The 27,404-nt window shown below is 44.5% G+C and overlaps 1 protein-coding gene across 2 annotated transcripts in view; it reads left to right on the top strand.

The window, feature by feature from the left end:
- Positions 1-15,468: 15,468 nt before the first annotated feature.
- Positions 15,469-27,404, top strand: part of LOC310688845 (chondroitin sulfate proteoglycan 4-like) — a 29,885-nt gene continuing 17,949 nt past the window's right edge. Inside the window, exons 1-3 of one of the 2 annotated variants that reach the window (XM_083465651.1) lie at positions 15,469-15,985; positions 20,304-20,467; positions 22,516-26,076. In XM_083465651.1, the coding sequence (XP_083321777.1) occupies positions 15,916-15,985; positions 20,304-20,467; positions 22,516-26,076 (3,795 nt within the window). In that variant the 5' untranslated portion in view covers positions 15,469-15,915. Of the gene's footprint in view, positions 15,986-17,081; positions 17,194-20,303; positions 20,468-22,515; positions 26,077-27,404 lie in introns of those variants that run through there. The other variant, XM_083465652.1, reaches the window with a different exon arrangement.

The raw sequence follows: 27,404 nt of genomic DNA on the forward strand, positions 1-27,404 counted from the left end.
TTGGCCACTATGAGAACAGGATGCTATTAGCCCATGGGGCTTTTCTTATGTTCTCAGAGCTGATAAGACCAATACAGTGAGTCCAATGATCAAGAAGGCAGTTTCTGCATGTGCTGTGGAGGGAAGTGAGGGGCAGATGGGACTCATCAACTGGTAGCCCATCTAGGAGAAGGAAAACTCTGATCCTAAACTTCCACTGCTTTGCAGGATAGTTTCGGGAGAAGAATAGTCCAAGGAGAAAACCCTACACAAATTGGGAGTGGAGCCCCTAAGACAGTTGAATGGTGCCTTGTTCGCCTCCTGCAGTCCAGCTGGTGCCAAACATGGTCAATAGCACCAGGACAGCAAACTGAGCAGCCACACAGCTCACCTGTTCAAAGTCTTCTCCTCCCACTATGCTGACATGGATTGCATTTTCACTTAAATTGTAGTCATTATATCTAATTCTTCATCTATAAATAGACATTAGCATCTGCAACTTTTAAGCAAATGTCTTTCGTCCCCCCCCCCTTTTTTTTTTACAATGCACAAGTGACCCTTTCTATTGAAGGTAACACTACCACAGTAAGAGGATTGGGAAAAATAAACTTTAATTTCCTCTCTTATTTCCAAAACGATGTAAGTTCTGTGCTCTTCAAGCTCATAGGAAATGCAGCTTTTAAAATGGACACATGGACTGAAACTCGTATCAAAGGATTCTGCCCTCTTGCATGCAAAAGGATTATTTTGGAAGAGCAAACAAACAAACAAACAAACAAACAAACTGAAAAGCTATTGAAATCCAGAAACAATATTAGCATGTTCCTGAAGACTGAAGTACAATGGAAAAAGAGGAATGCAAGAGGGTCCCTACAGCTATAACACATTTTCCTCCTTGTTATTTTTAGTTTTCTATTCCTGATTTTTTATTTTGGATTTCACTTGGCTTCCCCTCCTGCATCCCCTCACTCATTTATAGCTCTTCCTTATAGAGTGCATTTCATGCATTCTTTCCTTTCCTCTAAAGGAAACACAGGGGCTCTTTGCCAGCTTAAGGAGGACATGTTTGTCTTGGCAAAGTGAGGTTCTTGCTTTATTCTATTTAGGAAAACTGTTTATGCTTTTCAGCTTTCTAATATTCTGGGCTTCATAGAGATAAGGAGGCCTAGAGAACATTGATAAGCCAGGCTTGAAATTCTACATTGTTCTGATATTATCCTTTTGGCAGGGGGGAAACATGAATTTTGGGTGCTGGATGCCGCTTAGGGTTGTCATGTGTCCTACGTCATACTGTGCAACTGTCCCATTGTAAGTGGGACATCCCAGATTTACAAAAGCCACTCCGGCTTCTCATTCCATTCCCAAATGTCCTTTTTTGGCTCCCACGCACTGCCCACTCCTCTTCCTCCTTCCGGAAGCAGTGCCAGCATCGGGAAGTGTGGTGCTGACTTCCGGAAGTACATCGTCTGGAAAGCTGAGCCACTGTGGCCCTCAAGGTGGCAGCAACGGGGGAGAGGGCAGGCGGGCGAAGGTGCATAAGGGCTTGTCAATGGGAGGAAACGGGGGGGGGGGGGAGCAGGGCCTGAGTGAGAGGGGGCATCCATCAAGGTTGTGTCCCGATTTCCCTCATTGGGATGTTGGAGGGTGTGCTCCTTTATAGAGAACAACCCTCTATTTAGAAGTACAGTGGTGCCTCGCAAGACGAAAAGAATCCGTTCTGTGATTCTCTTCGTCTAGCGGTTTTTTTGTCTTGCGAAGCAAGACCATTGACAGATTAGCGGATTAGCACTATTAGCGGCTTTTAGCGGCTTATCTGCTGATCGGATCAGCTGATAAGTGGCTTAGCGGCTTAGAAAAAGGGGGGGGAGGAAAAAAACCCAGCAGGAACTCACAAGACATTGTCGTCTTGCGAAGCAAGCCCATAGGAAATTCGTCTTGCGAAGCACCTCCAAAACGGAAAACTCTTTCGTCTAGCGAGTTTTCCGTCTTGCGAGGCATTCATCTTGCGGGGCACCACTGTAATCATTTTTCTGGAGGGCTGTCCAGTTTAAAAAAAATGAACCACCAGAACACAGAGCCTTCTGCAAGTTACCCATCCATAGTTGGGTACCTGCAGACTGGGCAGGCACAAAAACCACCAGGTCACAGTTGCCCCCACTTTGCTGAGTTGTGCTGTGTTTCTATTCAAACTGCAGTGACTAGCAACTAAATTTGCAACTCTACATATCAACTACCATGTGCAAATTTTATGCAAATCTCTGTCCTCTTTTTTCTTTCTTTTTTCCTACAGTTTAAATGGTTGGCCTATCTATTCCTGATTTCCACCATGCAACAAAAACCCAACAAAATTTTCCACCCTATCTATTCCTAACTCCACCCTCCAACAAAACATTTGGCATTTCCAAGTGGAGATAGTGTTTCACAGCACTACTGTCAAAATTATACTGAAAAGAAACTCCTATTCTATACAGGAATCTGCCTCATTCTACTTCGCTTCTTAGGCTGGCCTATGTATTCCGCTTAGCTCACACCTGTTGCAATCCTTTGCAGAGAGAACATTTTCTTCTTCATCACTGTTAAGACTATCAATGGCAATTAGCCACTGCTGGAGGTGGTTTGCCACTAAATGCCAGTTGTGAGTCGAGGCCCCTGCACCCTCATAGGATTATAATAAAATACACAGACACATTATTTTAGGTTAATGGGCAAAATTAGGCCACTACTTTATTGGTTACAGCATGTGAGTAGTATTGGCTTAGGCACTGGATGAAACAGCAATACAAGACTCCACCCCACACAGCCGGGAGTCATATCAGGGTTAACAACCAATGGGAGGAGCTTGTTGATGCAAATACAACTGGAAGCTCCCCCATGATGTCACCGGGGGTCGTGCCATGGCCCTAGCCACTAGCAGGGCATCGGACAGGATCCACAACCACCGGATTCCTTTAATGGAATACCCAAAAGAGGAGGGGTAGATGATGGTGCATACCCAGTCCTCCAACACAGCACACATATTCCAATGCCTAACCGCCAATACCAGAAAATTGTGACGAATTGTTACGAGGTAGGCGAAAAAACTAAGAGGCTGGTGCCAAATGGATAAAAAGTCCTACCAGGCCCCTTGGGCAACCAAGGCAACCAACTGAAGTCCATAGCAAGGTCAATACGCAAAAAGAAGCTGACCTAAGAGGGAGGGAGGGTGGGAGATCCGAAGAAAGCAGGAACGGACTGAGGAGAAGAGCACTGCCGCGGTTGTTTAGACGCATTTAGCCCCACCCACCAGCCAGCCCTATTGGTCGGCTGGGAGGCTTGGCCGCGGCAGCAGAAGCAATCAGGAACAGGGAGGCTGCTCCCGCTCACAACCCGTCCCCTCTTGGAGGAGGAGAGGCCCTGTAGAGAATTGCAGGAGGGGAGGGGGCTATTAAGCTCAGGTCCTGCTTGGCAGATGTGAGAGCAAGTTGCTGGACTGGATTGGCTTGATCCAGCCGGGCTCTTCTTATGTTCCTTGCAAGACACTTCCTGTTCCTGTCTTCTTCTTTGGTGATCACTCATAGCCAAGTAAGATTGTCTTCCATAAACATGGTTTTAACAGTGAGTCCGTAAGTGACTATGGAGGACAATTCAAGATCCACACATCCTTCCATGGTGGGGACATAAGTTTCTGGGTGTGAGTTGATCATGGTGAGGGTTTGCCAAGCATGCCTTCCTCTTAGCGTGTTTCTCCTTTTCGTCCTGAGTTTGAGTGTATTCAAAACCCATGCAGAGGGACTCTAGCTCCTTAATGTGTTCTGGAAGTAGGTTACTCTCTGGTCACTATTTATTTATTCACACCCTCCAACATTCTCCCCCCATGAAAGTAGGGACGTCCTATTCCACCACCACCACCATCATTTTATTATTTATACCCCAACCATCTGACTGGGTTGCCCCAGCCACTCTGGGCGGCTTCTGACATACATGAAAACATAATAAAACATTAAACATTTTAAAACTTCTCTCTACAGAGCTGCCTTCAGATGTCTTCTAAATGGTATAGTTACTTATCTCCTTGGCTTGGGAGGTCGCATAACTCCATACCCTCCAACATTTCTCCGACGAAAATAGGAACATCCTAAGGAAAAGCGGGGCATTCCGGGATCAAATCAGAAACCAGGACGGCTTCTGTAAATCCAGGACTGTCCCTGCAAAATAGGGACACTTGGAGGGTCTGTTTATTAACTTTCCCCCCTCAGTTTACCACTAAAGTGCTGATAGTGCTCAAACACACTGTTTTATCATTACATCAACCCTGTTATGTTCAGAGAGTGAATGGCCCAATGATCACTTAGTGAATTTCTTTGCTGTATAGGACTCAAACCCAGTTCTCCCCACTGCTAGTCCGGAACTCCTACTATACTAACTACAGTGGTACCTCGGGTTACATACGCTTCAGGTTACAGACTCCGCTAATCCAGAAATAGTACCTCGGGTTAAGAACTTTGCTTCAGGATGAGAACAGAAATTGTGTTCCGGTGGTGTGGCGACAGCAGGAGGCCCCATTAGCTAAAGTGGTGCTTCAGGTTAAGAACAGTTTCAGGTTAAGAACGGACCTCCGGAACAAATTAAGTACTTAACCTGAGGTACCACTGTATACTATACTGCATAATGAGCACAAATAATCATAAATGCACAATAAAAGGATATCTTTTGACTGATGACTTGAACCCCTGTTGTGACTAAAATACATGATTTGTCAACAGTGTTATGCTGGGTGAAGTCTATTCTGTTCCCCACCCCCCTTCGAAGTGTGTTCTCCTCAGGAAAAGCGCAACTTCATCCACAATGTGGTGTAAACAATGTGACCTTCAGATAGAATGGAGCCAAAGGTCCTATGAATAGCCTTCCTTGTGAGGAAGACGGCAGAAGTACTGTTCGTTAAGACATGAAAATGACCTGAGGCTGCAAGCTTGATAAACATTTCTGCTGTTAAAAGAGTTGCTTACTTTTTTCACTTGATACATTCGGGAAGCGTCACAGAATAAAATAAAGCAGAATGAATCTACTGCTAGGGCAAATATTATTGTGCCAAGCGCCTGTTGCAGAATACACCTGCAATAAGACACCATTCTGGCGTATTCATATTTACAACCTTATTCTGGAGCACTCTCAGCTAGGAACATAAAAATTGCCATATATGAAGTCATACCACTTGTCCATCTTACTAGTTCTGTCAGCACTGACTGGCAGCAGACCTCCAGGATTTTAGACGGGGGTCTCTGCCAGTCCTACTTGCATGCAAAGCAGATACTCTATGCCTGAGCTCCAGGCTATGGGATTTTGAGCACTGCAATCAAAACAATAATAAAAACATGCACATTTATTTTTAAACCCTGACATAATATAGTGCGGAATTCAGTGGCCAGAATTAAAACTATTTTGTTAAGACACCCAACTATGGGCTCCATTCCTGTGATTAATGGAATGTGCTAGTTTATTTTTCCCTTGAGAATCCAAAAGGCTTAAAAAAGGATCAGAACTGAACAAAAGCATATCAATAACAGGAAGCTGTTGGTGAGAAATACCCCGATCTTCCTGTAAATTCACGTCACCACGCTCCTCAGGGACAAAGGTGCATGAACAGCATGGTAAATAATTATGATTTAATATGGGCTTTGCAATGTTGTTTACTGCACAACAACAAAAAAGAATTGTTTCTCAGGGTGCAAAGAAAAGGCAAATAATAGAAACCCATATCAATCTAATCAGGAAACGATGATGTTATGTCTGGGTCAGCTGCTGAAAACAGATTGTAACCCATCAGGGCATCAACTAGATAGCTATACATGGATCCAAGTAAAAATATCAGTGGTAGAAAGTCTTAATGTTAAAAGGGAAGTAAGTTGGTGGTCAGGGGGTGGGGTGGGGTGGGGGGGAGGTTGAGGGTCCACTTCCTTTTGAGTGCCGAGATTGCACACAAGCACAAATAGTACGGACAAGATTGCAGCACTCCCACGAAAGGCATTTACCATATAGGTTTGGCATTTGGAGGACTAGTTTTTCAATAACCATCTTGAACTTTTGCCCAGTGCAGTGGAGGAATGTTGTGGTTTGATTGCTGGAGAAACGGTGGGAGGCAAAGAGTAAATGGTTATGCAGCTTCTGGGTCAAGGGGTCTGGACTGAGCGGGAGGTTCTGCATAAATGCAAAGCTTTGAGGATACGTCTTCGCCACAGTTCCTTGTCAGTATTCCTGTTCAGGGTCCCAGACAGCTCTTTTTACTCTCCTGACATTTCTTCTTCAATTGTCAAACTACATTTTGTGGGCTACTGAACATATTCGGTCCTCAATACATTTTTTTTGGGGGGGGGAAGAAACTTTATTGTTTTCAAGCGTCTTTTTGTACAAAACCTCAGAGTTAAATGAGCAACAGACACCACCCTCTTCTTTCTGTGGCCCCATTTGGCTACAGTCTTCTTCCAGAGTTTGCCATTGGAAGGAAAGATAGTTTGATTGGCAACTGGGAACACTGGACCTGTGAGAACCTAGCCCCAGGGGGTGATTTTAGGGACAAACAAGAAGTGGCAGATTGGCTGGCTTAAACCCAAATCTTTCCCACATGTCTACAACTGTGGTGCATGTGTGTCTAGTTTTTACAGTGAAAAGGGCAAATGGGTGAGGATGTTAAACTCTCCCCTTCCTGCAGCACACTACATAGGATTGTGTGCATATTTTAGCTTGTTTTTGCTGTTTAATTTACAGATGCAGGGCATGTAAAAACAATAAATGGAAAAATAGCACAGAACTGGAAAGGACTTGAGCATCTCCACATCACACGATGGCAACTGCCTTATCTGAAAAACTAACAAAAAACATGCTTGCTCTGAACAGTGCAAGTGATGTGGATGATTTTGTTGAAATATGGTACCCTTTTGTAAGCTTTTCAAATGAACATTCCCACCAAGTAAAGGTAAAGAGACCCCTGACCATTAGGTCCAGTCATGGTCGATTCTGGGGTTGCGGCGCTCATCTCGCTTTATTGGCTGAGGGAGCCGGCGTACAGCTTCCAAGTCATGTGGCCAGCATGACTAAGCCGCTTCTGGCGAACCAGAGCAACGCACGGAAATGCCGTTTACCTTCCCGCCGGAGCGGTACCTATTTATCTACTTGCACTTTGATGTGCTTTCAAACTGCTAGGTTGGCAGGAGCTGGGACAGAGCAACGGGAGCTCACCCCGTCGCAGGGATTCGAACCGCCGACCTTCTGATCGGCAAGTCCTAGGCTCTGTGGTTTAACCCACAGCGCCACCCACGTCCCACCAAACTCGCAAACAAACTTATGGCAAAATCTGATAAACCAATCTTCTGCTCCTGGGTTGGTGGGGAAGTGTGGAAAAATCTATTTTTTGTTTATATTTTGTTGAAAAATCAATAGCAATTTCTTTTAGAAAAGAAAGAAAGCTGCATTTTACCAGCTAAACAAAAATAGCTGCTGAGATCTGCTAAGATGTAATGCATGTGGTCCACTTTGTAGCGCATACACGAGTTTCTCTCATTTCTTCAGCAGTGAGTGATGAAACCTTAATACATGGTTAAATTGTTGAATTACTTAAATTTAATAATTAAATGCACTTTCAAACATTGTGCTGTGTCACTTTGTTCTCACAAACTCTGCATACCAAAAAGAAGAAAGAAAAGCATTAAAAAAAAAATCTGTGGGGTCTTGCATCATTACTTTATCCAGCTTCTTTCCCAAAATATTTTGGAGATAATCACGCAAGCAGTTATGTAAAGGCCACTTAGAACAATGCAGTCTTTGTGAAGAAGTCTGGGAAAAAAATAACTTGTGCAGAAAATAATCCTAGCCTGGTCTGTCAGATTGTAAAGCTTAAGTCTGTTCAGGTCAGCATCAGTTTTAGGATGAGAGGTTTTTATCCACAGGTTTTGAAGGAAAAAAATCCACAATGAATTTCCCACCCAGTGTCACTACTGCAGAAATGAGTTAACATTCTATGAAAGAATGCTAAGTATTAGCATCTGAAAAACAAATTTTCACTGAAGAGGCTTTGACTGAAGATTTACGATATACATGAAGGAGCATCTCCACCCCCACCATTCAGCCTGGACATTGAGATCCAGCTCCAAGGGCCTTCTGGTGGTACCCTCACTGCGAGAAGTGAAGTTACAGTGAACCAGGCAGAGGGCCTTGTCAGTGGTGGTGCCCGCCCTGTGGAATACCCTCCCATCAGATATCAAGAAAATAAAGAACATTCCGAACACATCTGAAGGCAGCCCTTCATTTTAACATTACTACTATCCTGCAAAGGAATCTGTGCAATTGCTCTTCAAAAATTCCTGTGTCCCCTCTTGAATTTCTTATCACCCCATTTGCAATGGATGCATTCTGACAATTGGACATGAAGGGACACCTGGATTTGCTATAGCTAGGGATGGGGAGAAATTTGGTTCAGTTCATATTTTACCCAGTTGTCACTTCCCAAAACGATACATGAACTGAAATGCAGCTAACTTTTGAAATTCACATTTCTCTTAACGTAGTTCTCCAACAAAAAATATGTACCAAAATGCATATATTAGTGGGCAGCGTGCATAGAAATGCATACATCGATGAAAATAACAGTAAAATACATTGTATGAAAATGCACTGTATAAAGTTGAAAAACTTGAAATAGAAACTTGATTCATCAATCCCTTGATACAGCAAATGTAGAGCTGTTCAAAAGAAAGAGGAAATGTCTATACTTCCTGTCAGGCTTATTAGCGGTGGTCTTGCGGTGGGCTAGAAAGACCACTAGTCAACTAGAAAGCAGGTTCTGACATCAACTGACACGCTGAAGAAACACGTAGTTAGGGTTGTGGTACAATGTTCTGAAATAGCTAGCAGGCTTGCTAAAAGTCACAGCTGTCCATTGAATCTGCAAAAACAAGTTTCGATGTTCAAAGATTTCTGCAGTGTCCTCGAGATTTGGCAGCATGCACACTTAGGTTTGTTTATACAGTATGTCATGAAGACTTCAAAATCCATAATACTGTGATTAATCATACTCCAATAATTCCAGGGTGACATTCAACTGTGATTAATCATACTCCAATAATTCCAGGGTGACATTCATGAAGTTCACTGGGTAAGCTTAGGCTAGTCACCATCTCAGCCAACACACCTCACAGGATTGTTGTGAGCATTAAAAAAGAGTAGAACAATGCATGTTACCTTCAGCTCCATGGAAGGAAGGTGGGTTGTGAGTGTAATTTTATTGATTAGAACAGTGGTCTGACAGGATCATCAGCTTTCTTTACTGGGAACACATGCTTCCGTCTCTGAGGAAAGCAATGAAACCAATTCAATTCACACGCCCTCCACTCTGCCTCACTAGGAACTAAATTTTCTTTCAGGACCAATTTTCTGCCAAATGCAATTTATTCCTTCCAACTGAAAGCTCTTTTAATAGGATGAAGCAGAAATGCCTATTATAATGAAATAAAGGCTAAATGCCTGTTATAATGAAATGAAAACCCACGCAAATTAGATTCAGGAAACTGCAGCTATTAGCTTTAATATTTCCCCTCCGAGACAACACAAAGCAAAAATATTGGCGCAGTCCATAAGAAACACACAGAGCCACACAGAGCACATAGCAGCTGTAGGGTTTTTAAAAAAATAAAATAACACCGGCATTTCTATATGACTGCATAACAATTATAACACCAGAGAATACATATATTTGTCATGCTGAGCATTAAAACCACAGTACTATTTCACTGCAACAGAAAATGCTTATTTAAAGTACTTGCTTGAATGATATGAGCAGTTTGTTTCAGACACAGAATTTCCAACATGCTAGTATCCACTGACCTCCTATGCCCATGAGGGCTTTCCCATTCATTCTGGCGAAGGTAGATTATCCATGTTTCACTGAGTGCATATACAGTATGCTCCCTCCATTACAATGAATGGGAAGACAAATGTGCTAAAAATCAAGGGATGGTATTCAACAAAGTTTCACTTGGAGCAGATACACTGGCATTAATGGTGATGGATAAGTAAGGCCATTAAATTTAATGGAGCTTATATGAGTAAATCGTAGTTGACTGCTGCTCCATATATTGTTGCACCCCACACAAATCTCTGAGCGGTGTGAGATTCCAGTAGTTACCCAGGGTTTGTGTTTCCATTTGGGACTGAGGCACAAGCAGAGAATGTGGTGTCTTTATGATATATGGCATATTGTAGAATTACGTAATTATATATATATTATATAATAGTGTAGAATTTATCAACCACAGAACCTTAAATGAATAATAATAATAATAATAATAATAATAATAATAATAATACTAAAGGAGTTTAAAGGAGAGTTCCAAAAGCAGCAGAAATCTCTATACCAACAAAATATATCTACTTGAGAGAAAACAGACGGAAGATGGAACACGGATATTCCTAAGTGCAAGGTAAAGGTAGTTAAGTCCAGTTGCAAATGACTCTGGGGTTGCTTCACTCATCTCGCTTTGCAGGTTGAGGGAGCCAGCGTTTGTCCACTTCTGCAGGCAGTTTTTCCGGGTCATGTGGCCAGCATGGCTAAGCTGCTTTTGGCAAAACCAGAGCAGCACACGGAAACGCCGTGTACCTATTTATCTACTTGCACTGTGTGCTTTCGAACTGTTAGGTGGGCAGGAGCTGAGACCGAACAAGAGGAGCTCACCCCGTCGTGGGGATTCAAATTGCTGACCTTCTGATCGGCAAGCCCAAGATGCACAGTGGTTTAACCCACAGCGCCACCCGCGTCCCTCATTGCTAAGTGTAGGAATTTTCAGATGTTTTTAACTGAGCTAACTGTAAATGGCATTGGATTGGTATATAAAAAGGTGAAAAGTAAAGGACCCCTGGACGGTTAAGTCCAGTCAAAGGCGACTATGGGGCATGGCGTTCATCTCGCTTTCAGACGGAGGGAGCTGGCGTTTGTCTGCAGACAGCTTTCCAGCATGACTAAACTGCTTCTGGTGCAACGGAACACCACAATGGAAACCAGAACGCACGGAAATGCCATTTACCTTCCCGCCGCAGCAGTACCTATTTATCTACTTGCACTGGCATGCTTTAGAACTGCTAGGTTGGCAGGAGCAAGGACAGAGCAACGGGAGCTCACCCCATCATGGGGATTTGAACTGCCGACCTTCAGCAAGCCCAAGAGGCCCAGTGGTTTAGACCACAGCACCACCTGGGCTCAAAAGAAAGGAACTGGTATTTATGACTTTGATGCCAACTTAGGTGCTTTAAAATATGACTAGTCATGAAGGCATGTTTCATCTCCATTGATGGAGACAGTATTCCTCTGAAAGCCATTGTTGGGAATTGCAACTGGGCAGAGTGCTGTTGTGCTGTGCTCAGGTCTTGCTTGTGGGCTTCCCAGAAGCATCTGTTGGGCCACTGCAAGAACAGGATGCTGGACTAGGTCACAGAATTACAGAGCTGGAAGGGACCCCAAGGGTAGTCCAACCCCTGCAATGCAGGAAACCTGCCCACAGCCATCCCAGGGTGGGATCGACCCACCAACCTTCTGGTTAACAGCCAGATACACTAACCCATTGTGCCACAGGATACATCCTTCCTTTTTATTACATTGTTTGGAATTGTGTTATTTGTTATATTTATCGTGAAACATTCTTAGTTATAAATTTGCTTGGTGTGATATTGTAATGTTTGATGTTTATTTTAAGGTTTACTTCTCTCTCCCCCCCCCCCCCCCGCAAAGTGCATTGAATTTAATTGAGATGAATATCTGCCTGGGCTCAAGGATGCTATTACAGAAGTTCACTATTATCCAACAGGGCAAAACTGAAATGTAATGTCATGCAACAAATACGTTGTTATGAACACACTTTTCATAACACTTTTTGCTTTGTTTTGTTACAGACACACTATTCTATCTGCTTTAAAAAGAAGGAAAGTATTGTTTTATACTACTATATCATGGTTTTCAGCCTTGGATCGCCCTCCAGTGGTAATAGTGCCCTATATCACAACAATGGGTTTTTAGTGTATTTTTGGTTTCTATGGAAGCCACCCAGAGTGGCTGGAGAAACCCAGCCAGATGGGCGGGGCAAAAATAAATTATTATTATTATTATTATTATTATTAAACTTCAGATATAAATTTGCTACTGCAGAACGTTTGTGTGTAGCAAAACTGAACAGGCTGCCGAGCAGAAATAAATCCCTCTCCATGGCGACTGCTCCTCATTGAAAAAGAAAAGACTTAGAAAGTATACCATGGATACTTCAGCAATTGCCAGTGTTGTCTTAAAGGTAAAGGGACCCCGACAGTTAGGTCCAGTCGCGGACGACTTTGGGGTTGCGTGCTCATCTTTATTGGCCGAGGGAGCCGGCGTACAGCTTCTGGGTCATGCGGCCAGCATGACTAAGCTGCTTCTGGCAAACCAGAGCAGCGCACGGAAACACCGTTTATGGTACCTATTTATCTTACTTGCACTTTGTGCTTTCGAACTGCTAGGTTGGCAGGAGCAGGCACTGAGCAATGGGAGCTCACCCCATTGCGGGGATTTGAACCGCCGACCTTATGATCGGCAAGCCCTAGGCTCAGTGGTTTAGACCACAGCACCACCCGCGTCCCTAGTGTTGTCTTAGGGAGGCCTACTTTCCACTTTTGAGAACTGTGAATATAATGTATAACATGCAAATACTTTTCAGAATTTGCAAATCATTATTTGTATCCAAAAACTATGAAGAGCCCTGTGGCACCTTAAAGACCAAGAAGTCTATTATGGCATAAGCTTTCATGGACTAGAGTCTCTCCATCATCAGATGGATGAAGTGTCATCCTAAGCTACAACTATAGAGGGTTTGCATATGTGTGTGGATAGATCTATCTATAGGTAAGCACGAATGAATCTCTTCTCGTTTTCTTCCAGCCTCACATTCCCCTCACCTCCCATAAAACGTGTATATACATATACCTGTAAGTCAGGGTTAATACTTCATGCATCTGACAAACAGGACAATAGTTAATGTAAGTTAATGTAATGTAATTAATGTCATAATTTTGTTAAGTCTTTAAAGTGCCACAAGACACTGTTGTATTTGCAAAAACAGGCTAGCAGGGCTGCCCCTCTGGAAATTGCTGTTTGTAGAGTAGACACTAAACCACTGTTTGCTTCAGTTCAATGGGCTCAGATAGTCATCAAATCTAAACCACAGAAATGAGTGTTTGCTCATTTTATATTGGCTCCTGGAAGATATATTGAACTGAATCAAGTATAGCTCAGTAAAGAGTGACCAATTCACACAGTTGTTGTCCTACAAAGAACAAACGCGATTTATGAGATTATAGTTAGAACCAGTGAAACGTCACAGATTAATTGAAAGCAGAGTATAATCCTACAAACAGCTACGAGCAAATGAGCTTTAAAAAAGGAATCCAGTACTAAGCCTGACATTTGAGGGTTGCTTGTCGCACAACAGCATTAATTTGGGCTAAAACATTTAAGCTGCAATCCTATAGACCAAAGGTGCCAACTTGAACAAAATATTGGAGGGACCCAGGTAAGCCCCACCTCACATAACTTGATCACATGATGTGGTGCGCACACACCATTTGAATGGCAATGCCTATAAACTCTGTGGGGACCCAGTCCCCTCAAATAATTTATTGGGCGGTGGGCTGGGAGTTGGCTCCTATTATGTGGTGCTTATTTCTGAGGAGAAATGCATCAGAATGCAGAAACAAATTGGTTAGACTGATTTTTTTAAAAATGTTGATTTTTAAAAATTGAATTATTTTTAATGCACATACTTATGAAAAACATGGGGGGTGGTTATCACAGAAGAGGCATCTGCCTGCCCCCACCCCAGAGTTCACCTTCTCCTTCAGAATTATTTTTTATCCACAAGAAATCTTACGTCAATTTAATAGGTTGCTTAACTGATTAATCAGTTAAAAACCTGGGCAACTGATGGACTGAGAAGTATTTAATCCGGTGACAGCTTTAGTATGAATATAGTGGAAGGTGCATAAGGATGGGAGATTCTTCATGAATTGTGAGAAAAGCAACTGTACAGAGGCACCTCTGGTTACGTACTTAATTCGTTCCAGAGGTCCGTTCTTAACCTGAAACTGTTCTTAACCTGAAGCACCATTTTAGTTAATGGGGCCTCCCGCTGCTGCCATGCCACCGCTGCACGATTTCTGTTCTCATCCTGAAGCAAAGTTCTTAACCCGAGGTACTATTTCTGGGTTAGTGGAGTCTGTAACCTGAAGCAGATGTAACCCGAGGTACCACTGTATAAAGATAAATGACACTGGCTGCTTTGAACCACCTGAATTCAAAGATCTTCTATTATTATTATTATTATTATTATTATTATTATTATTATTATTATTATTATTGCCCTTTACAGTCTGTTACATATTTTTGAGCAGAGACAGGCAGATGATCAACAGTGGTTTACCAATGGGCTACATTCAGCTATCTAGTGTAGGTTTTCAACCTTTTGGATTCCATGGCTCCCTTGACCAACTACAGTGGTAACCCAGTTTAAGAACAGTCCTATTTACGAACAATTTGGTTTAAGAACTCCGCAAAACCAGAAGTAGTGTCCTGGTTTGCCAACTTTACCTTGGTCTAAGAATGGAATCCAAACGGTGGAAGGGCACCGGGAGGCCTCATTAGGGAAAGCGCACCTTGGTTTAAGGACGGTTTCGGTTTAAGAACAAACTTCTGGAACGGATTAAGTTCGTAAACTGAGGTACCACTGTACATTCTTTCTGCGGCACCGCTGTGGGGCTCAGGAGCCCAGTTATGTCACCCCTTGCCTGCAGAGCTGGCAGCCTCTCACCCTGTTTTGAACACCCTTCCTTGTGGAGTGCCTCCTCTCCTTTCCCCTCTCCTTGAGAGTCCTCTGGGCAGCCGCTGCTGCCACCCCCCCTGCCCCTCTGAGCTTTCCCCCTGCCCCAAAGAGAGGTGCCTCCTTCCACTGCCCCACAGGGGTGTGGGACTGGATGTGCTGTTGGGAATGGACAGACAACAGCAAGGGCTGGAAGACTGGTGGCTAGGCTCCCTTGCCTGCTTGCTTACTCGGAGGCCACCTCAGCTCCTGGCAACCAGCACCCCCTGGCCAGCCCCAGAGGCACCATTCGCCCAGGGAGCTTGTAGCCAGGGCTGCTGTGCAAGCCTTTGGGAGGCAGAGATGCAAGAGGGCATCAGAGGAGGGAGGGAAGGAAAGAGGCCCAGAGGCCAGTATTGCCCGTGGCACCCGACCCTTCAGTGTTGCCCGTGGCACCCCTGACCATCAGTGTTGTCCGTGGCACCCCTGACCATCAGTGTTGTCTGTGGCACCCCTGACCATCAGTGTTGTCCGTGGCACCCCTGACCATCAGTGTTGTCCGTGGCACCCCTGACCATTCAGTATTGCCTGTGGCACCCCGACCCCTCAGTGTTGCCCCCAGGGTGCCAAGTTGAAAACCACTGATCAACCCACAGCTAAGACTGTAACTTTGCAACCTGTTGCTCTCCCAGTAACACTCTGTCCAGCCATGCTGTAGTGTTTTATTATAAGAGGACGATGATGATAACAATAACAACAGGATGCCGCGTCCTTTGACTTAGCTTTCTTTAGAACCAGGCATGACCTTACAAGAAGAAAAGGTTCCGGGGCTGAGCCCAGGCCCAAACGTAGTCCAGAAGTGTAGCCCAGTTGTTCTGGGAAAGACCTGGCGAGGAGCACCATCTCTGCACCGCCCGCCCGGCCCGCTCTCCCCCTTTCCTCGCCCCTCTGCTGTGTAACCTGACCTGAGCAACAAGCCCGCCAGCAGCAGAGGCGGCAGCTGTCGGCGGGCGGAGCTCCCACTCCCTGGCGCTGCAAGCGGGCGCCGCTCCCGGGGGCCTCCCGTCGCCTGCTCCCCTTTCCCCGGAGACGGGGCGGCATGGCCCCGGGCTGGGCTTCAGGGAGCGCCCTGTTGCTGCTGCTCTCCCTTAGCCGAGAGGCGCTGGCAGGTAGGGTAAGAAACCACGCTGCCTGGTTGGGACTGCCCGCGACACCCCCTTTCCGTGCCGTCGCAAAAAAAGTCCGGGGACGAGGAGGGAAGGTGGGGGGCTGCGCGGGCGGATCTGGGCCGCGCGGCTTCTACGGGGTTGCAGAGCTACCTTTGCCGAGGGCTCGCTCGGCTCCACCCTTTGGCTCCCCGCTCTGCGCTCTCACCCGTCGGCCTCTGCGAGCGATTGGCCAGTCCCGGTTGCATTTTGCAAGAATGCAGCGCATGGCGCAGGCTGGCCCTCGAGGGCTGCGGCTCGGCTCGTGCCCGCTGTAGCCTGGCAGCGGACACTTGGCTGGAGGAGGCGGGAGGGGGAGGCGCGCACGAAATGATAGTTTGGGGGCACGATGCGTGCCGGTTGTGGCGCGCGAGCCTGGTGCCAGGTGCCCAGGCTTGTAATCGAAGCTAAAAGAAAACAAAAGAAAACGCATGTCTCTCCTGGGAGCTTCAACAAATTTTACAACCAAACCAATCTGCAGCTCGGCTGTATAGTATTGTTAATGCCAATAGTTTGGGTGCAAAACTTCTTACTAAAATGGGAGATTGGATAAATAGACACACACACGTACACACCAGTGCGGAAGCAAAACTTGGTTTGTAAACCAGGACCTTAATCTCAGGTATTTAGGAGGAAGCCTAGTAGTGGGAAGTTGCACTCTGCACGTGTTCAGATGCATTACATTGCTTCTCGTGCTCAAAGGCTAAGACCTGACATAACTAATTTATGGAGTAGAATCCTGCTAGAACCTGAGAAGTAATCTGCTGAGCCAAACAGTGGACAGAGATGGCAAGTGCTCTTTTCCCCCTTCCCCCATTCTGGTACTTTGGTTGCCTTTCGACAACCAAGGATGATATCAACGTCGTCAGCAGTGGAATACAATGAAGCGACTACCACCTTTTTGCAGTGTACCAGCATCTAGCACAGTGCATGACATTGGCTACATCATTAAGTGGTTGGCCAAGACAAGCAGCAATTTTCAAGTTTGGAAACCCATGTACCAGGCGAGATGTTGACATGAGTTTCTCCTGCATCACACTATACCTGCCCCCCCCCCGTCAGTGCCCTTTTATTGGACAAGTTGTGTTAGCAAGATTAGCAAGTATTTGAGTTTCACAGGACTCTACCTAATGGATAACTTTGTGCGACTTCAAGATTATTTACCTTGCCAGGTAAGTCCCTTAAAAGCCATACTTTGAAGCAATCTGAGGCTTTTGGAATTACTTCAGAGTAGTCTTCAACAGGATGACATCAGGCTTAAGGCAAGTGTTCTGTTCAAACTGGTTTGCAGACTGAGCTGTTCATCTTGCAGTTCTCCATTCCAGGAAAAGAACTTGCAGGATCAGATTTCTGAATAATTAGATTCTAAATTAATTCATGCTGAGCCTTACAGTATGATAGATGAGGCTTTAGCTATTTGACCATAAAGGACAGAAGATGTATTGCCTCTTTGATCTTTAGTATTTATGCTGCATTTTTTTTAAAATCACACATCATTAAAAGGTTTTGGAAGCAAATCAAAACAGTTGAAATCAATAGTAGTTTTTTCATTGACAGTAATGGGATTTAGATTGCACCCTTTGGACGTGATTCAGAGGTACATGCCTGTAGCACATCAAATATATTTTCTGCTTTTCCCAATCAGTCAGAAGCTTCCTCCCCAGCCCTATACCTCAAATTGGCTTTTAAAACATCATTGAAAAAAGAGCACTGTGGATTTATGTTATGAGAGTTGCTGATAGGAAAATTGGCTGTAGTAAATAGGCAAGTTACTGTTTTATTAATTCACACTAAACGATCAAGTGCTTACAAATGGGTGTTATGTGGCACCTGTATTAGTGCCAATTCCGCTGATCAAAGCAGTCAAATGGGTACATGTAGGTCAGGCGATCTCGTAGGTGAACTGCTCCCAAGTTGTTAAGGGCATTATATACTAATAGTAACACCTTGAGTGCAATCTGGTAGCAAATGGGCAGCTCTCTGAGCACAGGTGTTCTATACACTACAAGGCCTCATTCCTGCTAGCTATTGTGCTGTAGCATTCTGCACTAACTGCAGCTTCTGGATGAAGCGTGAGGGAAGCCCCACATAAAGCACATTGCAGTAATCCCGACTGGAAGCAAACCAACACATGAACTACTGTGACAAGGCTTTCCAAGAATGGCCATAGCTGTCAAGCCAGGCTCAGTTGGTAAAAGGCACTTCTAGCTGTTGAGGTTACCTGAGCCTCTCTGGTGACACAGCTGGAGCCAGAAGCACCCCCAAACGGCGAACCTGTTCCTTCAGGGTGTGTACAACCCTATCCAGAGTAGGCGACTGGCTAATTTTTCAGCCAAATTGATGTTAGAACGTCTTGGCACTAAAACAAACCAAAAATGTCACAGGTAGGGATGTAAGATGGCATAGTTTTTGTTCCACCCTATATTAATTGTATGTTACAAGGCATTTGCAACCCTGTGAACATTTACTGAGGTTTAAGACCCACTGAATTTTCCTGGACCCTGTTTTTGGATAGACATCCCCAGGATTACTTTGTAAACATTTTCTTTTGAGTGTTTTAGATTTTTTTATTTCTGCTTCGCTGTTACTTTAAAACATGCTAGAATGATACTTGAAGTCCACTTCGGGTGTGCAGGAAGACCAGGCAGGTAGAGCTGAGGCAGCTTGGCTGGATGTGCCACTGTAGGGTTGAGAGTGCCTTTTGTCTCCTCAAGCCCAGCCAGGGGAACTGGATTTGTGACACACAACTCCCAGAGCTGTTGTTTTCATATATGGAGACCACTTTCAGCTCTTCTTTGTGTTGCAACTGAAACAGCAGAGAGGCTTCCTCTGGCACCTTACAGACTAACATGAGCCAGGTGCACATTGTATGCACACAGGTACACATCTGGGCAGGCTTTGAGCTTGAGGGGCCCTGGGCCTAGTTCCCTTGTAACCTGGGCCAGCCCTCTGTGGGCTTTAATGTAATATGAGCCTGTAATAGATGCTGGGGAACCACCATTTTTATTTCCTTCAATGCCCCTGACATTTTTCCACTGGAGGGAAAACAGCTGCAGGTGGCAGGCAACCTCTCTCTCGAAGCGCTGATTACTGTTATTATGGTAGTGTTTTGGAGATTTGCAAATGCCATTCATTTGCAGCGTACTCACTAGAGGGTTTTATTATCCTGGTTGCTGTTATGCAGTAAAAAAAAAGATCCGTTCAGAGCTATGAGGTGCAGCTACTTCGTTAACCATTCTCCTAACAAACAGCTTTTGTGAGACATATAAAACAAGTAAACTAACCGAGGCATGATTATTTAGGAGACCACCTTTCGCCACATACTTGTAATCTCCCCTGTCTTCTGTGAGAGAGAATGAAATAGCACAGGAAAGAAATGGTTGTAAAGCGCTTTGCACATATAAAGGCCGCAGCATATATGATTAAAAAATAAATTGCTTCCCATATTTCAAATGCGTTGTATTTCAAAACCTACATGCTTGGCTTTCAGACAGCTTTGGGAGAGTTAAATCAGCAACAGATAGGGAAATGGGGTTTATTTTGTTTTTCTGAGGTTATTTGACCCAAGCCTCTGTGGTGGCTGGTTGATAAATAAAATTCATTAAAAACATGATGCATTATGCCTATATATATTTGACTAAAAGAAGAAACAATGTATTTCCTTTTAACTCATGTAACCAGATGTGAGCTGTGGCCAGGCAGATTTCTTTTTTGTTTGTATAAGCACAACATAGCAGTAGAGACTGAACCATGGTTACAGTTCAGACGTAATGGGATACTGTGGTTCTGCAAACCTGGCTGTCTTGCAGTGAATCCAAGGACTGAGCTCCACATTCTGAAAAGGATTCTACCATTTCTGAATGCAAGTGGTGGTGTGCATGGAGGAAAGGTCCTGATTAACCACATTTCCTTGTTCAAGGGAAGCTATTATGGCAAGGAGAATACTAATCTAGATTTCTTCCCAGCAAGAGGGACCCTACCCTCTCCTGAAGCCTCTTTCTATTCTTCCTTGTTTGACAAAAGCTGCCACTCTAGAAACTGCTACTCCTCAAGCCTGTCAGGATTAGGGAGCTCACCACATCACAACCTATGCTGTTAATGGTGGTAGAATGTGGAACACAAACTCATAGTAAACATGCAAGCCATAAAGTTTGTGGACTGGGAGGAAGAATGAATTCTGCACATTTTTTACTGCTAGGTGTACCATCTGCATATAATGTGTGGAAACCATTATTTATAGGCAAGTGTGCAATAATGTTCTCTTCTGATCTTTGCTTTTTAGTATCATTCTATGGCGAAAGCTATGTGCATTTAAACATTGCTGAATCGTCCTCAACAACTTCACTGAAATTACGTTTTCAAACAAGCAGACCAGATGGGTTACTTTTTCTCGCTGCAGGAAAAGACATTTATTTTTTGGTGGAACTACATTCCGGAAACGTGCAGGTAAGATTATATGCGAACAAAGGTGTCTTATGAGCTAGACAATTTGCCTTTCTAACTAAGCACTGCCAATTTTGAGGGAACGGAAGGTCCTCTGTGACAAAAATTACATATGCCAGCACTGGTAAAACCAAAAACGACCTGAACTTTCCATTTCCTTTTGATTGTGGCTCATTGGCTTTGGTTTTGCCAGTGGCTCTCCAAGGTCTGAGGCAGGGACATTCTCCAGCAAGACCACCAGGAGGAGCTGTTGTTGGAGGTGCAGTGCTGTGGAACTACCCTCCCAACACTGGCATTGCTGCTTCTTACCTGGACTATGTGGGAAGGTGGCAAGGTATCAGCAGGGTCTGGGCTATACAAGAGTGCTGGATTGATTCTGCCAGTGGGCCATGCAGTCTGACCTTGCCATTGCTCTGCTTTGCCCGCACGCCATTCAGGTAAGCAGCAATGGTGCTGGCAGCAGGGGGGTAGCTCCATGGCACCGCCTTACCAGTTTGGCCATTCCTCAAGGCCATTGGGATCCTTTTTAACTGGTGATGCCAGACATTGAACCTAAGGCTTTGAGCACAGAAAGCATGAGTTCTGGGCCTTCCAGCGTTAGGTAATGCAGGCTCCATTTGATTGAAATTAAAGCTATAGGAGCAAATTCTATGGTGTATTTATATCTCAATATTAGGACCAAATGGGACGTGGGTGGCTCTGTGGGCGCCTAGGACTTGCCAATCAGAAGGTCGGTGGTTCGAATTCCCGTGACGGGGTGAGCTCCCGTTTCTCGGTCCCTGCTCCTGCCAACCTAGCAGTTCGAAAGCACGTCAAAGTGCAAGTAGATAAATAGGTACCGCTCCAGCAGGAAGGTAAACGGCATTTCCGTGCGCTGCTCTGGTTCGCCGGAAGCGGCGTAGTCATGCTGGCCACATGACCCGGAAGCTGTACGCCGGCTCCCTCGGCCAATAAAGCGAGATGAGCACCGCAACCCCAGAGTTGGCCATGACTGGACCTAATGGTCAGGGGTCCCTTTACCTTTACCTATTAGGACCAAGCACAAAAGACTGCTCATGCCCTGCTCATTTCACACGAGCGTTAGATACATATACTGGAGCAACTATTGACACCTTTCCTTCTCATCAACTATAAGCCATCTGTTCTTCCAGAATAAGAGCGCTGTTTCATGGTACAGACAGGGATGCTTTGAAAGTGGTTAGGACCTACAGTCATTCACATAAGGCCGTGGCCATCCTGGGTTGCAGCTAGTGAACTAACCACATCACATGGCTGCTTGGGTGCGGTGGTGCCAGTTGAATGACTGCTGGTGGTTTTGGAGGGGGAAATGTAGATGGCGCATTTTATGATTCATTTGTACTGCGTCAACTGACTTTGCAGAGTTTTCAGAGCTGCAGTACATATTAGGTCCTGATCCAAAGGACTTTACATTCTAAAGTTCTATGGCTACTCTTTTTCAAATGGCAACCCAAAAAGAAAATGGGAAGATAAGGTGATCTTGAGCTTTACCTGTGCTAATTCATACAGTTCATGTGACAAGGATAAAGTGCCATGAACATGGATGACATTATATTTGTCAATGCATAAATAATACAGAAAGCACGGTTTAAATTGCAGTTAAGTGATCAGGGCTAAGATTGCATCATGCACTTGAAATGCTGATCGATTGATCTGAAATATTTATTTACCACTTTTCTACTTTGTTTTAAAGTGCTTAAGGCAAGTTATTTCCTTTCTTATCCTAGTCTGATTCAGATGCAATGCTAAACTATGACTTAGTGTAGGGGGTAGGCAACTTTGAAGATCTGTTTCTTTTAAAGGCAAGGCGTCTGCACTGATCCCAAGAGTTGCCTCGTATCTATATCTGTGTTTCATGCGTGCAGTTAGTTTAAGCTGCAATCTTAAGTGCACTTACCTAGGAGTAAGACCCATTGAAACCAGTAGGACCTACTCCTGATTAGAAATTGTTGTGCTTATGCTGTTTGTTATCTTTTCCTTAATGCATTTCCTAACTCATTGGAATAATTAAAACTATATCATTTTTTCTGTAGGTGAGAATCAATCTTGGAGCAGGAGAACAAGTCCTCCGTTCGCAAGGAAGTTCCCAGCTGAATGATTTAACGTGGCACGTTATAGAAGTCCATTGTGAAAGAGATAACTTTATACTGGTGACTAACAAAAATGATCAGGCTGCCACAAAATTGCCCGGTGTCCTGTTTGAGCTAAACTTTCAACACGGCCTCTATGTTGGCGGAAGTGGTGACCTTGATGTTCCTTACCTCGATGGCGCACAAACAAATTTCCGAGGATGCATTGAAGATGTGATATTTAACCAGCATGACATCCTGTCATCCCTGAGACCTTCTCCTAGGTTCAAAAATGTCCACGAAGTGTCACTGGGCTGCAGCGACGAATTTTTTGCAGGCGAAGAGGAACCTATTAGTTTCTTTAGCTCAAAGTCTTATGTTTCTTTTCCACTTTGGAACACCCAGACTGAAAGAGTCTTTGAGTGTACAGTGCAGACCACGGCTCAGAGAGGCTTGCTGATGTACAGTTCCGGTCCAGCAGGAGACTTTGTTGGAATGGAAATTGAAAATGGCCTAATTAAAGCTCATCTTGGAAAGGGAAAGAACAGATTTCACCTTTCTTCCCTTAGCCCTGTCAATGATAGCCAGTGGCACTCTGTCAAACTGAAAATCTCTGCAAAATATATTGAACTCGTGCTAGGCAAGGAAACAGTGAAAAAATCATTACCCTCGCTCACTAAGCTTCCTGTCCTCAAGGAGGCCTTTTATATAGGTGGAGTAAATGATATTGTCCGTGCCAGAGTGCTGAAGCTGGGGTTAACCTCACTTTCTGGGAGATATGCTCAAGGGGGATCATTCAGAGGCTGCTTGAGAGATTTGAAAATTAACTCGGAAAGGAAATCCTTGAAGGATGTTCTTGTGACTAAGGATATTTCACCAGGATGCAAAACCAAGAGCGCCTTTAGTACAAATCCAGTTGTAGCGCCTGAAAAACAACCTGTTGGAACAGCAGCTTCCATGTCTGCTGTCAGTGCTGTAGCATCCAAATTCCATGAGAAAGAGAGTCAGGACCACTTTGTAGTTGTAAACAACTTGATTGTTCCAGAGGGTGGGCAAGCAGCGCTTGAATCTAAGCACATTAAAGTCAACGTCGAATTCAAGAAATTAGGGATTCGGCAGTCGCAAATCCTTTTTAAAGTTAAAGACCAGCCATCTCATGGCTATTTGAGGTTGGATGTTGAGTCAGAGCAGGAAGAGTCTACATTCACCATGCTAGATTTATGGCAAGGCAGAGTTCTGTATGTCCACGATGGCTCTGAGGAAAGCTATGATTATTTTACTTTCTCAGTTTCTACGAGGAGTAAAAAAGAGATGCCTCCATATTTGCAAGGAAACAAGAACTACATGTTCACCATTACGGTGAAGCCAATAAATGATGCTCCAGAGCTCACACTCCCCAATGGAAACTTGTTTCTTCTCTTTGAGCACTCCAAGAAATGCCTGGGTGTAGATTCAATAAATATTTTGGATGATGATACAAGTGCTGCTGATCTCAGTATTACAGTCCTGAATGCAGATGCTGGATTTCTAGAAAATTCCAAGGTGCCTGGCAAGGCCATTACTTCCTTTCCTTACAGAGACTTACAAAATGGTAATGTTTTCTTTGTCCACACTGGAGCCAAGAACTCCAGGATTGTTCTGCGAGCGAGCGATGGGGAAAAAGTCAGCAACACGGTTGTGTTGCGTGTCATGGCAGTTCCCTTAGAGTATAAGTTGGTCAACAACACAGGGGTGGAAACACTACAAGGCGAAGCAGCTTTGATCAGACCCAGCAATCTGGCCATTGAAACAAATGCCTTCCAACAAGAACTGGATATACGATATGAGATCACAGAGCCGCCCCGTTATGGAGAAATTCAGAGACAGCAAGCCGGTGGAGAATGGAAAGAGGCAAACTCTTTTTCTCAACGCTCCATTGAACGTGGCCGCGTGAGATATGCTTCTACCTTCAAAGAGATTCTGCAAGATAATCCCCTTGAACACTTTAAATTCAAAGTTAGCATTGGCAGCAAAAGAAGCGAAGAGTTTCTGTTCCCGGTCATGGTGAAATGGTTGAGGTACAATTTATTGAGACATGTGCCACTGGTAATGGACAGATCAAAGAGGGAGTACCTTAGCTCAGATCATCTTCTTGCTGTGATAGGAAAAGTAGAAGTGCCAGGAGATGAACTTTATTACATGTTGCAGTCCTTGCCTGAGAAAGGAAGCCTTCTGCTTTATAACACACCTTTGCAAATAAATTCAACATTTAGCCAGCAGGACATTTCTGATTATAACGTAGAATATCAGTTAACCGAGTGGCCCTGCGAAGAAACGGAAGACTCGTTTCAATTCTTAATTTCTACAAAATATGTGGAATCAAATATCTATGATTTCAGAATCAGCATTAAAGCTGACCCACGAAACATTCTTTTGACGAACAATGGCCTCAGTGTTACTGAGGGTGAAGGGAAACTGATCACAAAATCAGAATTATTTGCACAAACCTTCGCCAATAAGACCTTCCAGTATAAAGTTACAAAGAGTCCGCGTCATGGAAAGTTGATGCTTATTAATCTTTCAGATTCCCAGGAAAGTAACAATAACATTAGCAGTTTCACAGATCTGGATATAGTTGGTAGATATCTCATGTATGTACACGATGATTCTGAGACGCAATATGATGAAATCCATATCACAGCAACTGCCAAGGAGTCAGAGGAACAGGTGAGCTCAGACCCGGAAATGGAACCCCCTTTATCGGCAGAGATCAAATTTAACATTTCTGTCCAGCTGAAAAATGATGAGAAACCACTTCGTGTCATAGATAAGGTATTTCATGTTGTTAAGAATGGAAGGAAACTGCTGACCTTGGCTGACCTTTGCTACCATGATCCCGATACTGATTTTGATGATAATCAGTTATTGTACACCAGGCGTGGCATTCCTAATGGAGACTTGGTTTTCGTCAATGAAACATCTCGTAGGCTGTATCAGTTTAAGCAAGAGGACCTGGCACAAAGGCGAGTCCTATTTATGCATCGTGGGGCAGACTACGGTCGCTTTGTGCTGTTTGTAACTGATGGGAAGCACTATACTTCCTCACTTCTTGAAGTAAGTGCTTCCGACCCTTACGTCCGTCTAGCAAACAACACTGGGTTATTGATCCAGAAAGGACGAGAGGGAGTGATCACCACAGCTAACTTGAGCGCTGCCACGAACCAAGATATTAGAAGTGAACACGAAATTACGTTTGAGGTCTCTTTACCTCCAAAGTATGGACAGGTCTTGGTAAATGATTTAGCAGTGAGCACTTTCACTCAGCATGACCTCAAAGTAAGGCACGTGACGTATAGACATGATGATAGTAACAATTTGGTTGACACGTTTAACTTTACAGTTTATGCTAAAGGTGCCCAGTTGGATGCCGAAATGAACATCCGCATATTCTTGGAAAGTCATCAGCGTCCACCAGTGATCGTAAATAACGGCAGACTTTTGGTTGAGGAAGGGAAACCAGTCAAGATCACTAAAGGGAAATTGCTGGTAAGCTGAAGTTGTCTAATCGTTTTAACAATATATTTTGAAGCCCAGTGTCAGGTGGCAGAGGAACCAATCCCCTACGGCTGGTTGCCAGGAACAGATAAGACAATAAAAGTCCTTACCAGCTGCTTTTTATTCAATGTTTACAGAGAGAGGCTTGGAATGCAGCCCCTTAGAGTAATATTGTTGTCCCAAGTGACTCTCCACCCCCTTTTTCTCCCACTTCCTCATTTGTCACCTTCTCCCCTATGGGTGGCCCTGAGGGCCCTTCGCTTCTGAGCCCTTTTCTTTCCCACTTTCAAGGCTCGCCAGTTTCTTGGAGAGGGGGCTGGTCTGGAATGCTTTCTAAAGACACTGTGCCCATCAGCTGTTGCCCTCATGGTGCTTCCTCTTCCTCCTCTCCTATTATTTCCCAGCTTTCCCCCTCATCTGCCTCTGATCTGTGACCTTCCCTCAAACCCCTGTTGTAATTCTGAACGGTCTCCTTCTTCTCTGGAACGGTCAGGCTGGGGAGGCAGTCTCCCCCATTCCTCCTCCCTGACACCCAGAGGGTTAGCCAAGCGGAAATGTGACCCATGAGCTGAAAAAAAAGGTTCCTGTCCCTGTTATTAGTAGGCGTGATGCTTCTTGTCTTAATGGTCACTATTTTGCAGGCATTGGTGTTTGAGCTCTCGAGTGAAAAATTGTATGGTCCATTTTTAAAATACTTTGGGGTTGTTGTTGTTTTTTTAAAAAGCAGGACAAGCGTAGTTCAGTGGCTGAATACACGGTACAGTGGTGCCCCGCAAGACGAATTCCTCGCAAGACGAAAAACCCGCTAGACGAAAGGGTTTTCCGTTTTTCGATGCGCTTCGCAAGACGTATTTCCCTATGGGCTTGCTTCGCAAAACGAAAAAGTCTTGCGAGTCTTGCGATTTCCCCCCTTTCCCCCCCCTTTTTCTACGCCGCTAAGCCGCTAATAGCCTTTTAGCCGCTAAGCCTTTAATAGCCGTTAAACCGCTAATAGCGCTAAGCCGCTAATAGGGTTGCTTCGCAAGACGAAGAGACTCGTGGAACGGATTATTTTCATCTTGCGAGGCACCACTGTATTCAGATATCGCATAGCAGTGCTGGAGAAAGGAGTCTGGAAAGGAAACCCTCAGAGTGGACAGCACTGGGCTACAGGGACCAAAAGTCTGACTGCGTATAAGTCAGCTTCATACATTTGTATTCTGTGCCAGAATGCAGATTATACGCATGCATAGTTTAGCAACAGCTGCCCAAATGGTGCTGTGTCTCTACCCTACCAACTCTCCACCAGCAAGCAGCTTTTACAAAGAGCCTTAGTCAGA

Source organism: Podarcis liolepis (assembly GCF_965112155.1).
Source record: "Podarcis liolepis genome assembly, chromosome: 11".
NCBI classification, from domain to species: Eukaryota; Metazoa; Chordata; class Lepidosauria; order Squamata; family Lacertidae; genus Podarcis; species Podarcis liolepis.